The following is a 14,964-nucleotide window of genomic DNA, read 5'->3' as shown; positions in this document are numbered from 1 at the left end:
ATGCAGGCTGGTCAGAAAGATCTTACATATGGATGCATATGCACATTCCCTCATTCTTTGCTTCCCTCTGAATTAAAGTAAAAAATTTCAGAGAACTTAATAATGCAGGTATTGTTTATTAGCTTCCTTCCAATGCTTATTAGAAGTTTGTTTACCCTGTTACCTTCCTGCTGACCCTGGTTAGGTCTGATATTAAACACTATCACTGTAGGTATACAGAAAATCATTGCATCATTACAAGGTAATTGTTATTTTAAAACAACTCATAGAGTGCTAATGCATGTCTGCACTCAACATGCTTTACAAGCTAAGTTTTAATTCTGCAGTTTATTTACTGGCTCACAGTTCCCTTGATCAGTGGAATCTACTCTCACAAATTACATAATCACTTTATATACTTAGATTCACATTGGATGATCTTGAGTGGACTTCCAAAAATTTCGGATTAAGAAACTGCTTTAAAAAAAGCCAGTCTAAGACACTGGTTCTCAAACCTATGTCAGTCCTCACAAATCTAAAATACTGTCAGGTTTTCAAGTCTAGTCCTGTGCTTCAGCCAGGATAATGTGTTCCCATATTAAATAAACACAGTGTAAACTATTCTCCCATGTTTAACTTTAGAGGTGAAGCTGCAAGCCAGAACTGTAACAAAAGAAAACCTTACTCACCAAAATACCTGCACGTAGCCTTTCTGCTGCGTGGCAGCAGTCTCAATCTAAAGGAGAAGAGGCAGACCATTCAACTCCTAAGACTAACCTTGCAAAACTTCAGCCTCTCCCAAGAACAACACTGGTTCCACTGCCAGCACAGTGACCCAGCACTGTTTCTCATGTACCAAAAACAAGTTAGGCTTGATACTGCTGGTGAATGAATGCCCTGTTTAAGTCTAGCTGAAACCAGATCACTAGACAGGCTCCCTGCTGCTGCCAGAGCCCTGCAACCTGGCTTCTTTAGACACTACATCGGGATCCAGGCAGCATTGCATAGCTGATTGCTGCCAACAGACTGGGTGAGAATTGCTTTCCTCAGGGTGCGGAGGAAACGAGTTCACTGAGCACACTGAGCACGAGGATTTTCTTCTGCAAAGCACCTGGGAATAATGATATATTGTATCCTCTGGAAGCGCATAGCTTTTTCTCTATCTTCTTTTTCTCTGTGCACTTTTTGTTTGCTAGCAGGAGTTACAGACAGCTTTCTGAGCAATTCACCTGTGCACTGACAACTCTTCTCTACAAACTGCTACCAAGTGACAGGTCAGCAACAAGACATATCTCTTCATATTAACATTAACAGCTGAACTTTAGTCACATCTGAATCCATTACAGTTCCAAAACCTTTACTTTCACCATTATGTAACTGTTTCCTTTGAAGCATTAACTCTTTGCTGTTCCTGAATTAAATGTTTCTGCTAACCTTTAAATTGGAAATGTTCTGCAGTTACAATAAATAGGTTGTTCATATATTTGCTTCAGTAAACTAAAACTTGTGACTCACGGGTATCACATTTTGATCCTAGAGGCCAGTTTTTATCATTTTCTGTGCTGTAACACAGAAAGCTGCAAGGACTGAGTAAATCTATTTTCACTGCCATAACATCACTTCACTTCATACTGTTTCAAGCAGCAGTGCACTTGTTTTTAGAAGCAGCAACAGCCCTGAACTTGAAAATATTCTATACAATCATTTTTACTAAGAGTAACACTGGTATCACTGCATCCCCAGCACAACTAGGCAGCAATGCTAGCTTTCCTGAACCGGTGTAAGTGAAACAAAGACTTGGGTCTGCTGCATTTACATAAATTGCAGCAGTGGTAAGCACAGTTCCCCGTCTTTCCAAAGGAAGGCTGACGAGACGTTTTCGCAGATCACATATTTCCTCTGGGAACTGAAATAGATCACACCTGCCAAAAAAGGACTTCCAGATAGTACTGTTTCAAGTTGTCAGGTCTCCTCAACTAGGAAACATCGCTAACCAGCAGACCTTGGAGGAAGTCATTATAGGAACTGGAACAAGGAACTTAAAACCAATTAACCTTCAAAGTCAGTGTGGCCACTTCATAATGACTCAGTCACATGCTGGGTTGATCACATTGCTTATATGATAATATTGCCTAAATGATAATTAATGATTATCTAACGATTTCTCATGAAGTCAAAGAAAACAAAATATAAAACACTAAGCCCTTGTTTCAAGCAACTTAACCCAACTTTAAGCTTAAAAGATTTAACCAATAGATTTCAAAATAATGTGAAGTAGAAAAGCTAAAATCCAGAATCAGTTTACTCCAATTTTTAAAGCAGATTTAACTTGGGAAGTTATCTGAATCATTTTCTACTACAGGGATTGGTGCCCTTTCCTAATCCAAAATATCGTGTTATCACTTGCAGAAGAAATGCTCTCTTCTGTAGAGTCTGATTGTCTGTGGTCAACTGTCTCTCTTAGGATTCCTTGAATTTTTTCAAAATATGAGTTTTCTGTCCAAGACTAGAGTAAAATATTGCTACTTTTTTTTTTTTTTTTTTTTTTTTTGTATCCTATCCTTGCAACACTGTCATACTTAGTTTGCTTAGTTTATTTTTTTTAAAGAAACAAAAAGAAAACAACCAAAGGCTTATTACTGCATTACAACTTCTTGTCATTTCACTGCTCCAGTCCATCGTAGAGATACACACTGTTGTGAAATCCTCTTGTCTAAATTCTGCAAGTATACAGACCAAGAAGCTTTGGCTTCAGAATAGCTAGCCAGAAGAACACGTGCTCCGTAAGTGGGCAGGGATCTAAACAGTCAACTTCCAATAAGATGGAGACTTGAAAACATCAGTACATCTTTCTGCACCCAAACACATCTGTTAAGTCTTTTTTCCTAGGTGTTGAAACACTCCCTGTAGTTCCATCTGACAGCCTGCAATTCAGGATTTTGAAGTCAAAAGGTAGCACATCTCAAGATCAGCACTGTGGAGCATGCTTACCTGCTGCTATCTCCCACTAATCTCTGAAAAGCCAGTACAAGGCTCTCAAAAACAACTTCTTAGCAAGTTGCAGGTAAATTTAATAAAAATATCAAGGCTATTTTAGTCAAAATACAATTAAAGAAACTGTGCTGACTTCAAACCTCAGTGGAAGTCAAGCTATTTTAAGCAAATTAAGTTAATTCTGATGAGATACAAGAGAGATTCCAGAGTTCATTGTTATTTGTACTTATTTTTTCAATAAGCAACTCAAGATGTCATTAGAATTTTATATATGGATCTACTGCCCACTCTTTGCTGTGTTCTGTTTTGGTAAATATTATAGAGGTGCCAAGAAGGTAGCAAGAATGGCTTGGCTGGAAAGGACAACAAATATCATCTGGTTCTAACCCCCTGCCACAAGGAGGGCTGGCAACCACGAGATCATGTACTAGATCAGGCTGTCCAGGGTCCCATCCAACCTGACCCTGAACACATCTTGGGGTGGGGCATCCACAATCTCTCTGGGCAGCCTGTTCCAGCACCTCACCACCTTGTCTGTGAAAAACTTCCCTCTGACATCTAACCTAAATCTCCTCTCCTATAGCTTAAAACCATTTCCCCTGTTTTGTCTCTATCTACTCATATAAGAAGATGATAACTCTCATATTTATAACCTCCCTTTAAATACTGGAAGGCCATACTGAGATCTCACTGGAACCTTACCCAGACTGAACAAGCCCAGATCCCTTGGATTTTATTTTAAAGGAAGTACACAGGAACTAACTTCCGAAAAGCACAAGCCTTTATACTTAATGTTCAATCACTTGCAAGTAATAAAATTCCTCTCCCGAGCTGAGACTTAAAAACCATTCTTCTTATTTTCTAAATTTTATAAACAGATTTTCAACATTCAGCAATACGTTACAAGAATTAAGATTCTTAAATTAAGATTCATAATGCTCTCCATCCATTTCTGTGCTCAACATTATATTTGAAAAATCACGGCTGTTGGGTGAAATCTCTGGTGACTGGAAAAAGGGAAACGTTACTCCCATTTTTAAGAAAGGAACAAAGGATGATGCAGGGAACTACGGGCTCGTAAGCCTCATCTCTGTGCCTGGGAAGATCATGGAGCAGATTTTTCTGGTTACCATGTTAAGGCACGTATGAAACAAAGAGGTGATCTGAGACAGCCAGCATGGCTTCAACAAGAGGTCAGTCTTGGGACCGGAACTCTTCAGCATCTTCATCAATGACACAGATGATGGCATCAAGTGCATTCTCAGCAATTTTGCAGATGACACCATGCTGAACAGTGCAGTTGATACACAGGAGGGAAGGGAAGCCATCTAGAGGGACGTGGACAGGCTGAAGAAGCGAGTAGGCCCATGAGAACCTAATGAGGTTCAATATGACCAAGTACAGGGTGCTGCACTTGGGTCAGGGTAAATTCCAGGTACTTATACAGATTGAGGGAAGAACTCCTTGAAAGCAGCCCTGTAGAGAAGGACTTGGGGGTCCTGGTGGATGAGAAACTGGACATGAGCCAGCAGTGAGCGCTTGCAGCCCAGAAGGCCAACTGTGTTCTGGGCTGCTTTAAAAGAGGAGTGACCAGCACGGACAGGGAGGTGATTGTCCCCCTCTACTCAGCTCTTATGAGGCCCCATCTGGAGTAATGCATCCAGGCCTGGGACCCCCAGCACAAGAATTCCAAGGAATGGGCCCTGAGAAGGGCCATCAAGATGATCAGAGGGCTGGAGCACTGCTCTGATGAGGAAAGGTTGAGGGAACTGGGCTAGTTTAGTGAGAAGAAGAGAAGGCTCCAGGGAGACCTCACTGTGGCCTTCCAGTAAATTGAAGGGAGCCTATAAACAGGAGGAGGAACAGAAGTTTATGATGGTGGATAGTGATGGGACAAGGGGGAATGGTTTTAAACTGAGACAGGGAAGGTTTAAGTTAGATATTAGGAGAAAGTTTTTCACACAGAGGGTGGTGAGACACTGGAACAGGCTGCCCAGAGAAGTTGTGGATGCCCCATATCTGGATGCATTCAATATCAGCTCTGGGCAGCCTGATCTAATGGTTGGCAAGCCTGCTGGTAGCAAGGGGGTTGAAACTAGATGTTCTTTGAGGTCTTTTCATCCCAGGTTATTCTATGATTCTACGAACTGAAGTCTTTATTTTTAGCAAAGTATGAATGGATAACTCTACCCATAGCTTTCGTGTGTGAAGTACTCCACTACTGCTATCAATCCGTTTTGAAAAGTGAAGCCAGTTGGATTTTTTTATTATTATTATTCTGAGCAATTGTTATATAGGATTTAGGGTAAAAGCACTTGTTCTTTTCTGGTGCATGTAGAAAGCACCACACATTGATAACATTTTGCAGGTCTGCAGCCTAAATGAAATCCTAAGGAAATGGAAGGAAGAACAAAACAAAGTAGTCAGATACGGTGCACCTAGTTACCAGCAGGCCAATGAAAAGGTAACCAAAAGTGTCTGAGGAAAGAACGTAAACTTGCTGAGGGTGTACTTGATCCCAATGTTGAAGTCATTGATAAAGATGTTTATGAGCACCAGTCCCAAGTCAGACCAAGTCAGAGGGCACACCATTCATCACTGGCCTCCATATGGACATAGAACTGCTAACCACAACCCACCAGGTGTGACCATCCAACCAATTTTTTTCAAGCAAATAGTCTATCCTTCAAACTTCTTTCCCCAATGTAGGGATAAGAATGGGACTATGTCAAAAGCCTTGCAGAAATCTGGGTAAATGCCATCTGTTACATTTGCCCTTCCCTTGTGCAGTGATGCTGCTACTCCACAGAAGATCACCAGATTGGATAGACACAACCTGCTCTTGATGAAGCCATTGTGCTGACAAATATTTCAGATTGTCTCCTCATCCTGAATGTTCTCAGCACATCTACCAGGACGATCTTTTCCACGATCTTCCCAGGCACAAAGGTGAAGCTCACTGGCCTGTAGCTCCCCAGATCTTCCCTTCTATTCTTAAAAAGGGGAGTGTTGTTTCCCTTTTTCCAGTCATCTGAGACTTCATCTCACTTCTCAAGCACAACTTCTCAAAGATTTTGCAAAAATGGCTTGGTAGATAAAACAGCCAGCAGTAAGACAAGGAATGAAGTAGACAAGAAGTGATACAACAACTATCAGTCTGGGACTTGACATGTAATATATTTATTTCCCTACTCTGTCAATATATTTATTTGAGATTGCTAGCAAATATCTTAAGATACTTTCCACTCTACAGCACAATGGTAGTAACTTCTACTTCACATGCTGGATGAAAGAATTAGAAATATGAAGTGCTATACTATTAAGGTGAATATTTCTCACATACACCTTGTGACATGAGGAAAAGCTTTTTACTGAGGTGGTGATGGGGTACTGTAGAAGGTTGCCCTGAAAGGTTGTGGATGCCCCATCCCAGGAGGTTTCCAAGGTCAGGCTGGATGAGGCCCCAAGCAGTTTGATCTACTACTGATCTAGCAGCTAGCAACTCTGCCAAAAGCAGGGGGATCAGAACAAGATGATCTTTGAGGACCCTTCCAATATATAGCATTCTATGACTCTAGGATGCATGCTGTTCGGCCCCAGAGACTTGTACACTTTTAGTCTCATGAGGTGGTCTTGGACTTCCTCTGCTCTTACAGTGAGGGGAATTCTGCTCCCCTGATACTCATCCAAAGGTTCAGTGATGTAAGAAATGTGGGAAACCTGACTACCAGTGCAGACCAAGGCAAATAACTGCTTGAGTGCCTAAATCTCCATATCTGCTGTTGCCATTTCTTCCTTCTTGTCCGTCAGAGAAAAAATGGATTACATAGTTATGTATTTGAGTATATGATTAAAATGACAATCTTCCCACATTTTCAATGGCTTTGTGTAATACCATAGTGATTTTGAAGATAGTAAAAGTTGTTTCTACAGCAATTACAGCAATTCAGTTTATAAAGGGTTGGCTAGTGTATCATATACCCTCTGTGCTACCTTTTGATACAACAAATAGCACTTCTTCAGATTAATATTCATGTAATAGTTTTGAGAAGTGGAGAAAAATCTCTGACACTACATTGGGATTATTAACTTGGCAATATGATTAGCTAAATAGCTATACAAATAGTCTGCTGTGCTTCACATTATCAGTTTTATGAAACATTAACTCACACTGGATGCAGTAACTGTTTCCATTCAATAAAAGTCAGGAGGTACACAAAGACACGCATGGTAGCCTTGCCACCAAGGGAGCTTTTATTCCATGTGAACAAAAAAAAAAAGAAAAAAAAAAAGAGAGGAATAGCTCCATTCCTCCTACCACTATCTGCAGCTAATGTGTTTTCTTCATGGCTCAAATACAGGACACTGGACTTTCATGTAGACAGACTACAGAACAGAAAAGTGTAGAAGAAGCAATATGATAACAGTAAAGTTACATATAAGAAGAATGTGAGAGCAAGGGGAGGGAAATCAAGGTAATTTTTTTTTTTTTTTTTTTTTTTAAGTATTTATTACACTTTTTTTTTTTTAAAGAGCTTTGAGCATCAGTAGTAGTAAGTCTTCTGACAGAAACTACAAAGTTCTTACTTTTTACAAGTTGACTATTCAGTTTTTTGCAAGAATTCTCATCTACACAAATTCAAACTAATGCAAATGTGTAAATCTGAAACTAAAGAAGCCAACACCCAGACAATAGCAAGTATTACAATAAGCAATCACATGCTGGACTAAAAGAAGCATAAAAACGTTTTCATGTATTACAAATGTATACATTATCGCTAACAACTAGAGCATAACTCCAGAAGGTAATTTGCAGTTTATGAAATCTCTACTACAAATCTACATGTACACTGAAACTGAAAACATGCCACACTGAAGTATCCTTATAAAGTATGTGGAATTATCAGTTATGAAAGCCAGTAAACAAAAGGATGTAATGTACAAGAAAAAAAAAAAAAAGTCACATGAACAGCAAAGGAAAAGAGAAGTATTGCCCAAGATTCTCACAAGTCACATGCATTTGCTTGCATGAAATACACATTCTGAAACATTTAAATGGTATGGAACAAATATGGCAATAATACAGCCTGTGTTAGGCATCTAAACAACTTAAAGACATGCATATCCCACAAGCAGACACTGACAAGCTGTGAAGGGTAAATACTGATTAACTAGAGAACTTGCAGCCTTTGAAGAACCTGAGCTCGGGCTCCAAGCAGCAGCAAAGTGATCTCTGCTAACACAGTTACTTCAGTCAATTAGCAAATAACTGGATAAAAAAAAATGGGAACTAAAACAAGGATATGAAAGTTCAGTTTACATTTCAACAGGAAAGAACTGTGAGAATTCTACTCTCAGTTATGTGGGCAAAATAATAAATAAATTCAGTGATGCTGCTTTACACCAAAACAAAATACCACAAAATTTGCTAAACCTCCATCTAGAATCTGTACTTCCCTCTGCTCTAATCTTAAAATCATTGAGCTCTACACTGCTTTGGATTTAGAACAATAATGATGATAAAAATAATAGGTTCAAAAAAATATTAAGTATACTGTACTTATTTAACCACTATAACACACTTAGAGTGAAAAACAGATGTATAAATCAGGAAGCGACAACTCCAATATAAAGAAAAAGAACCCTCAGGCTATTATCATTCACCTTCGGGTGGTAAGAAAGACTCATTAAATCACCATTCTTAAAGTACCTTCATTTCTTTAAAATAACAACACAAAAAATCTGTCATTCTTCCCCATACATAGAGTCACTTACAGTTCCAGAATAAGAATGACATCTGTTTTGTTCTCATAAACATCATGCAGGGTGATCACATTAGGGTGTCGAATCTCCTTGAGAATGCTGACTTCTCGCTCAATATCTTCGCGGCCCACGCCACGTCGGCTAGATTTTGTTCTCCGTTTCTTGATGAATTTTGCTGCAAACTGCTGACCAGTGCTTTTCTCACGGCATTTTTTCACTACAGCAAACTGTCCACTGAAAAAGAAAAAAGAAAGAGAAGGAGATTGTTAGAACTGGAATAGTTTCTACTTGCTACTATAGGGAGAAACAGCTGTGACTCCAACTTACTAATCCTGCTGAAATATATATCTGTTTTTTGTGAAAACCAGAATAATACCTGAAAAAACCAAACCCACCCTGGAATTCTACAGACACGTGGCATGCATATATACCCACATTACAGCATATGTAACTAAAAAATGCTGCCTGTGCAGGCCATTAGATTTTTGACACATATGTGCTTTGGGAATTAGTGGGGGAAAGTTCTGCATTTCTCCGTCTTCACTCATGCTGAAAGTAATTTTTTGTTCCCCAAGAATCTAGTGCTATGTTAAAGCAAGAATAGGATTTCTAATACTATTAAATATTCTTCCTAAGTTTTCTTAAACTCTCGCTCAGGGTTCTCCAGAAATTTTGTTGTTTTTTTTTCACTGTACAAAGAATTACTGGATATCAATGAGAAAGTTTTCTGAAGTTTTTCAATTTCTAGATTTCTGAAGTTAAGCAAAAAAGTAACCCTTGAAGTAGATTTATAGCAAAGGATAAACCAAAGACAAGCTTAGTAGGATCAGATATCTGCGCAGAGGTGTAACATAAGCACGCACAACTCCCATCAGAACCTGAAAGGTGAGCTAACTTGTACTGGTAGTTGATTAATTACAACTGGCAGAGATCTGCAAGATGATCCATCACCTGCTGAATCTTTCATATGTGAATACAATCAATTACACCGTTTACATCACTGAGAATCTGCTCAGGCAAAGTACACTAATGAAGTAAGTAGACAACTAAGAAGTGTATGACAGACCGAAAATAGCCAATAACTGATAAAAGCAGTATTATATAATTAGCCAACTTCCATGCTAGGTGGCTAGAAGTACATGATCTTTAAGTTCCCTTCCAACTCATATCACCTAATGGTTCCACAAATCAACATAAGAGCAAAAATCACATTTGTGTTTTACGAATTTGGAGGGCTGGATCCTGCTGTTGGGTTGCCACTATCACCACACTTAAACCTGAGTGACAAAGTATCTTGAGCTGGGACATGCTATGGGGCAACACTGAGCGACTTCCTTGCAGAAGACTGGGCAGAGACATCAACCTTCACCTTCTAGAAAGGCTTTGGAGTAGCCAACAATTACAGGGCAGACTTTGAACTCTGCCATGGGCAGCCAGAGAAGTAAACATTGAGAGAAGCATTCCATTTAAGTTTCAAGATTTGGATTTACTTCAGTGTTATCATCAACATTTCATGAAATCAATTTCATGAAATCATGAATTTGTAAGATGACATTATGTCCCTTGAGAAAAAAATATTTACAGCAAGGATTTTTTAAGAATTCTGCTGCATACTTTGTTATTCCCCTGTATATCTCTGTTCTAAAGATAAAGCTGTACTACTCAAACCTGTCAAGGGCCCGATTTGCCTGACAGGGCCTGAAAACATTCAAATGGTAGTGAGCAGAGCTGTGCTTTGGGCTGTGCTGGCTGTATCCTCCTTCTGATTAGGCGTAAGATGTACATTATTATCCTGAACTTAGCTAATGAGAGTCATCTGAGATGATCTTGGACACTCATACAGAACCAGGATACAAGATACAGGACCTCTGGAAGATGTGTTGTCCTAGACCAGCAGCAGAGGGACAGAAAAGACACCCTAAGGTACCTCAGCCCTTTTTGCTTAGTTCAGTTCAGCTCCACAACAAGGTTTGGTCTCCAGGATCAGCACAGTTTTGTGTACAGGGCAGCAAGTCAGGGCAGAGCATGCACTCAATTATCTGTCCTGCTGTGGTGGAGTGCATGCACGGTGCCCGATGCTGTTGCTTATAGAAAAGAAAAGCTGTAATTCTCTCACTCTCACACAACATGTACACGTTTAGAGATAGAGGTATTTAGTATTATTGAAAAAGCAAGCCACATTTCAGAAAATTCAAAGCTCCAGAGCAAGTGCGAAGTTAGGCATCAGACACAAGCATTGCTACAATACAGTCCAACTCAAGGGTCAGAAGGAAGTAAGAAGTTCCTCTTCATATTTTGGCCAACTGGCTTTCTGCCTCTAAGCCTAAACTGTGCAACAGAAGAAACAAAATATTTCTGCTTATGATTCATCCACAGGCTTGAGTGCTATGCAGACATCTAGGGAGCTGATCATGGGATAAAAATGCCGCACACCACATAATATGTACACACAAAATTAAATGACTCTGTAAAGAAAGACTGCCAGCAGCAACCAGTAAGGGTAAGTAATTTTTGGTTTAATCCCAATGGGCACAAAATTCCTGTTACACTTTCTATTTTACTTTTAATTTATTTTCCTGGGCTCTACTAAAGTACTTAGAAGTTATATCCACCAAGCTAAACAGAAAACAAGACAAATTCTGGGAATTGTATTCTTGTCACGCTAGTTACTCCTTTAAAGGAGAGCTTATTAAAAACACCCTCATCTCTCCATAACATAGGGAGAAAAATACTAGGGCTAGACAAAAGCATTCTCTGCCCAGTAACAAAAAATGGCTTTTTTTGCGTGTGTTTTAAAAGAATGCCAATCTTTGCATAAGTGAGACACCTACAACATGACTTTAAGCTATTACCATTTTTTTTCCCCCACAGATTTGAGGTTTTATCTGCGCTCAAACAGCACATTAGTAATGATTTTGCAGCTAAGTGATTTGCAGGTCCAAGAGGCTTAGAATTTACACTGCATGTGTGCACACATAATACTTATTCTCCTCTTCTAACAGCAGGTACCCAGTGCAAAAAAGGCAAAAAAACCACTTTACTCTCAAAACAATTGAATAGTCATTAGTCAGAGTAAGGAAACATATAAGATCTTTTCAATCATAAAAATATTAAGGTTAGCCACTTTCTTATCAACGCTCTCCTAGGAAGTTTTACAACAGCTACTGCTTTACCATAGTAAAAAAAAAAAAAAAAAAAAAAAGAAAAAAAAAAGTAAAACAAGCACTACTAACATCAGGCTTAAGAAAGGCTGCAGCTAAAAAGTAACACTGAGGTATGTGGATATACAATACATTTTGGTATCTAAGAAGATTTAATAAAATTGAAAAACAGACTAGGATTAAGAGTCATGTACATAGGTTGCTTCAAAAGTAATAACTTCTAGTTATTTCCATGGAAATGACAACAGATACAAAAGAATACAATAAGACTATTTCAGAGAGTTAAGTCCCACCTACAAAACACTATCTTTCAGTATAGTCACCACACTTTTTACCAGAGATGAGCAAGCCTTCATGCCACCTGTAACAATCTGCAAAGATGTTCAGAACAAGGGGCCACTGTCATCGCCATTTAGCCTCCACAAATGTTCAGCGAGCATCAATGAATGTCAATGGGTGTCATTTTTTTCTATATGGAGGAATTCAGTGGCACCCCTTTGCTTCAGACATACATCCACTTTGTCAGACTGCCCCACTGTTGCCATCTGTATGGCAACAACATATAACGGAATACTGGCGGGAAGGTTCAACCGCTACTGCCATGTCAACAACATCCAACCTCTGACATCATGGGCCAATACAATAAAACAGGAGGAACCACTTTCAGAGAAGCCCTTCTCACTGAAAAGACTTGCACTGCTGGTGTTTGAAGAATTCTGACACCTGAATTTCTGATATTTTTTCCTTTAGTCCATATTTTTTTCTTTTTTTGTTTCTTCACTGAAGATAGCAATGCATTTTGGACTTCTTTCTAAACAGAAAACATTCTGCACATAATTTCAAACATGCAGTAGTTGTAGATCTGTAAACTAAAGAAAGATAATTTCTCTGTGGTGTCAATAGATCATCAATACCCCCCATTCCACAAAGACGCATCGTGCTTATGATGCCTTTAAGGTTAAGAGTTCTTCAATCTGATGTTGGTGATGAGTCAACTATCGTGTCACAGCATGAGGCTGAAGCACTGAAATAAAGGAGATCAGCTAAGGCTAGTAGATCTCCTCTCTTCTGAGCTATGTAGCATTTTCAGTCTTTTTTTTCCTCAAGCTGTAACTGTTTCAAGGATATCTCCACGCAGGGTATCCCACAGTAAAAAAGTGTTATCAGATGGCCAGTATATTGCTTGAAATCAAATTACTTTGAAGACTGCTCCCACCCACAGTTCATCAGGATGTGGGGTTCTGGGAATCTTTGCCAGTACAAGAAAATTATCAACAAACAGTTATCTAGATTAAGTGCCAGTTATTCAACAGCCTTCTTATTGCTATTCAGCACATACCCCACAATTAGTTGTTTGTTATTAAATGCTCTACTTGCAGATCACTTTTAAGCTGTAATCAAAGGGGCTATTTCACTCCAGAGTTCTCTAAGCCCTGCTATTTTACAGCTCCCTTAAAAGCAAAGGAGGTGTTAAATCAAAGGGTATTTACTGGACTTTAAACTGTAGAACTGCAGCAATAGAGCTGGTGTAAGTCAGCCCTGTATAGGCTATATTCATATTCCTACACGTTCTCCTGCTGATCTTTTATTTCAGATCCAGCATTCATTCATTTAGCCTCTTCAAAGACAGAAAAAAAAGCACTTGAGTTTTTACAGCTTCTATTGCTTTTGCAGGTTTGATTTGAAGTGGCCAGGTCACAAAGACCATTGTCAGTACAGGGGACAATTACATTAAAGGAACAAGCCCTCACAGAAAAAATACCCACATGGTTTTTTCCACATGGCAGAAGCAGGTTCAACAGTGAAAATGACAGCTTGACGAGAGAACAAATACTTCTGCTAATAACAGTAATTTGTTTCGCAATTTTGTAACTCTTACTCAACCAATAGCTAATTGCTAGCCTGAATCCACTCTTTTCAGGACACTTGGCATGAAGCTTACACATCCAGTGAATTTTCTGACTCACTCTCGAACAAGTACTTATCCTACTGGCCTATTCATCATTATATTTCTCTGTCATTTTTATATCATAAAGACAACGTGTGCTATCCTTTATAATACATATAGATAAGTGCAAAAATTATGGAAAGTGACAATATCCTCAATACAGCACACACACACCACTCTTCATTGGTCCTGGATCAGCGAGATCACAGAACAAGCACTAGCATGAATTATAAACAGTTTTAATTGCAGACACAGATGTTTTAGAATCTATTTTCTTTGGAAGGAGGTTCAGTGTTATAAGTGCCTTCCCTTTGAAAGGGATGATCGTAGTGATTAGGGGTAGCAGACTCGTCACCTGTTCCAAACCCTGTACTCTTGTCCAGCCCCAGCCTGCAGGTTTAGACTAGCTGCAGATTAGTTGCTTCTGTAATGAGAAAAATTCTTGCAAGGAGAACCTTCCAAAAGAGGTGAAAATTGAGCAAGAAGGTACTGAAGCAAGCACCAGAGTCCAGTTTCTAATACTTATTGCCACAGATGTGCAGGTGTAGAGCAATTACTCATTCAACTTTCTGAGATGGACTGCACTAATGGAAGCAGAGAAAGTGAATAAAGAAGGGACATTACACTGATAATAGTAACAAAATGTCTCAGTACGTTCCTAATATTTAGTGCTTTTTTTTTTTTTAAAATAAACTTATTTATAATGAATACCAAGTTATAAACTTGGTATTCATTACACAGCTCTGACAATGTGATGTATCAAGATTCAAATATTACTTCTTTCACTATTTGACTGCTCTCCTTTTAAAAATCATACTTACCCAATGAAAAGACACTCGAATAATATTATTAGGTTGCAAGTCAATCACTCAGCTACTTGCTTCCACACAAGAACAGCTGCTAGCAGACTACAAACATCCTCTCACCTCCTCTCTCTTCTGAGCTCTTCTTGATCTCTACTTCAGATGTTTTCAGAAATGGAAAAGCAAACATCCTCTCCGCAGTTTTTATGTCCTGTTCCTGGAAAGCTGATACACTACTTGTGCTGAAGTAGCCATCCACAAATTCAAAACACAGCTGGCAATTTCTCTCACAGCACTGCAGCAGGGAAGACCAACT

At 39.1% G+C, this 14,964-nt stretch overlaps 1 protein-coding gene across 2 annotated transcripts in view; it reads right to left on the bottom strand.

Moving 5' to 3' along the window:
• Positions 1–14,964, bottom strand: part of DAPK1 (death associated protein kinase 1) — an 89,516-nt gene that overhangs the window by 44,247 nt on the left and 30,305 nt on the right. For both annotated transcript variants that reach the window (XM_042826791.1, XM_042826790.1), the window contains exon 3: positions 8,749–8,970. In XM_042826791.1, the coding sequence (XP_042682725.1) occupies positions 8,749–8,970 (222 nt within the window). The remainder of the gene's footprint in view (positions 1–8,748; positions 8,971–14,964) is intronic.

The sequence above is a fragment of the Centrocercus urophasianus genome, unplaced genomic scaffold (genome assembly GCF_019232065.1).
Source record: "Centrocercus urophasianus isolate 14NV4802_14NV808 unplaced genomic scaffold, USGS_Curo_1.0 seq_27, whole genome shotgun sequence".
Classification (NCBI taxonomy): Eukaryota; Metazoa; Chordata; class Aves; order Galliformes; family Phasianidae; genus Centrocercus; species Centrocercus urophasianus.
Note: the sequence above shows the minus strand (reverse complement) of the source record. Positions and strands in the feature narration are given on the sequence as shown.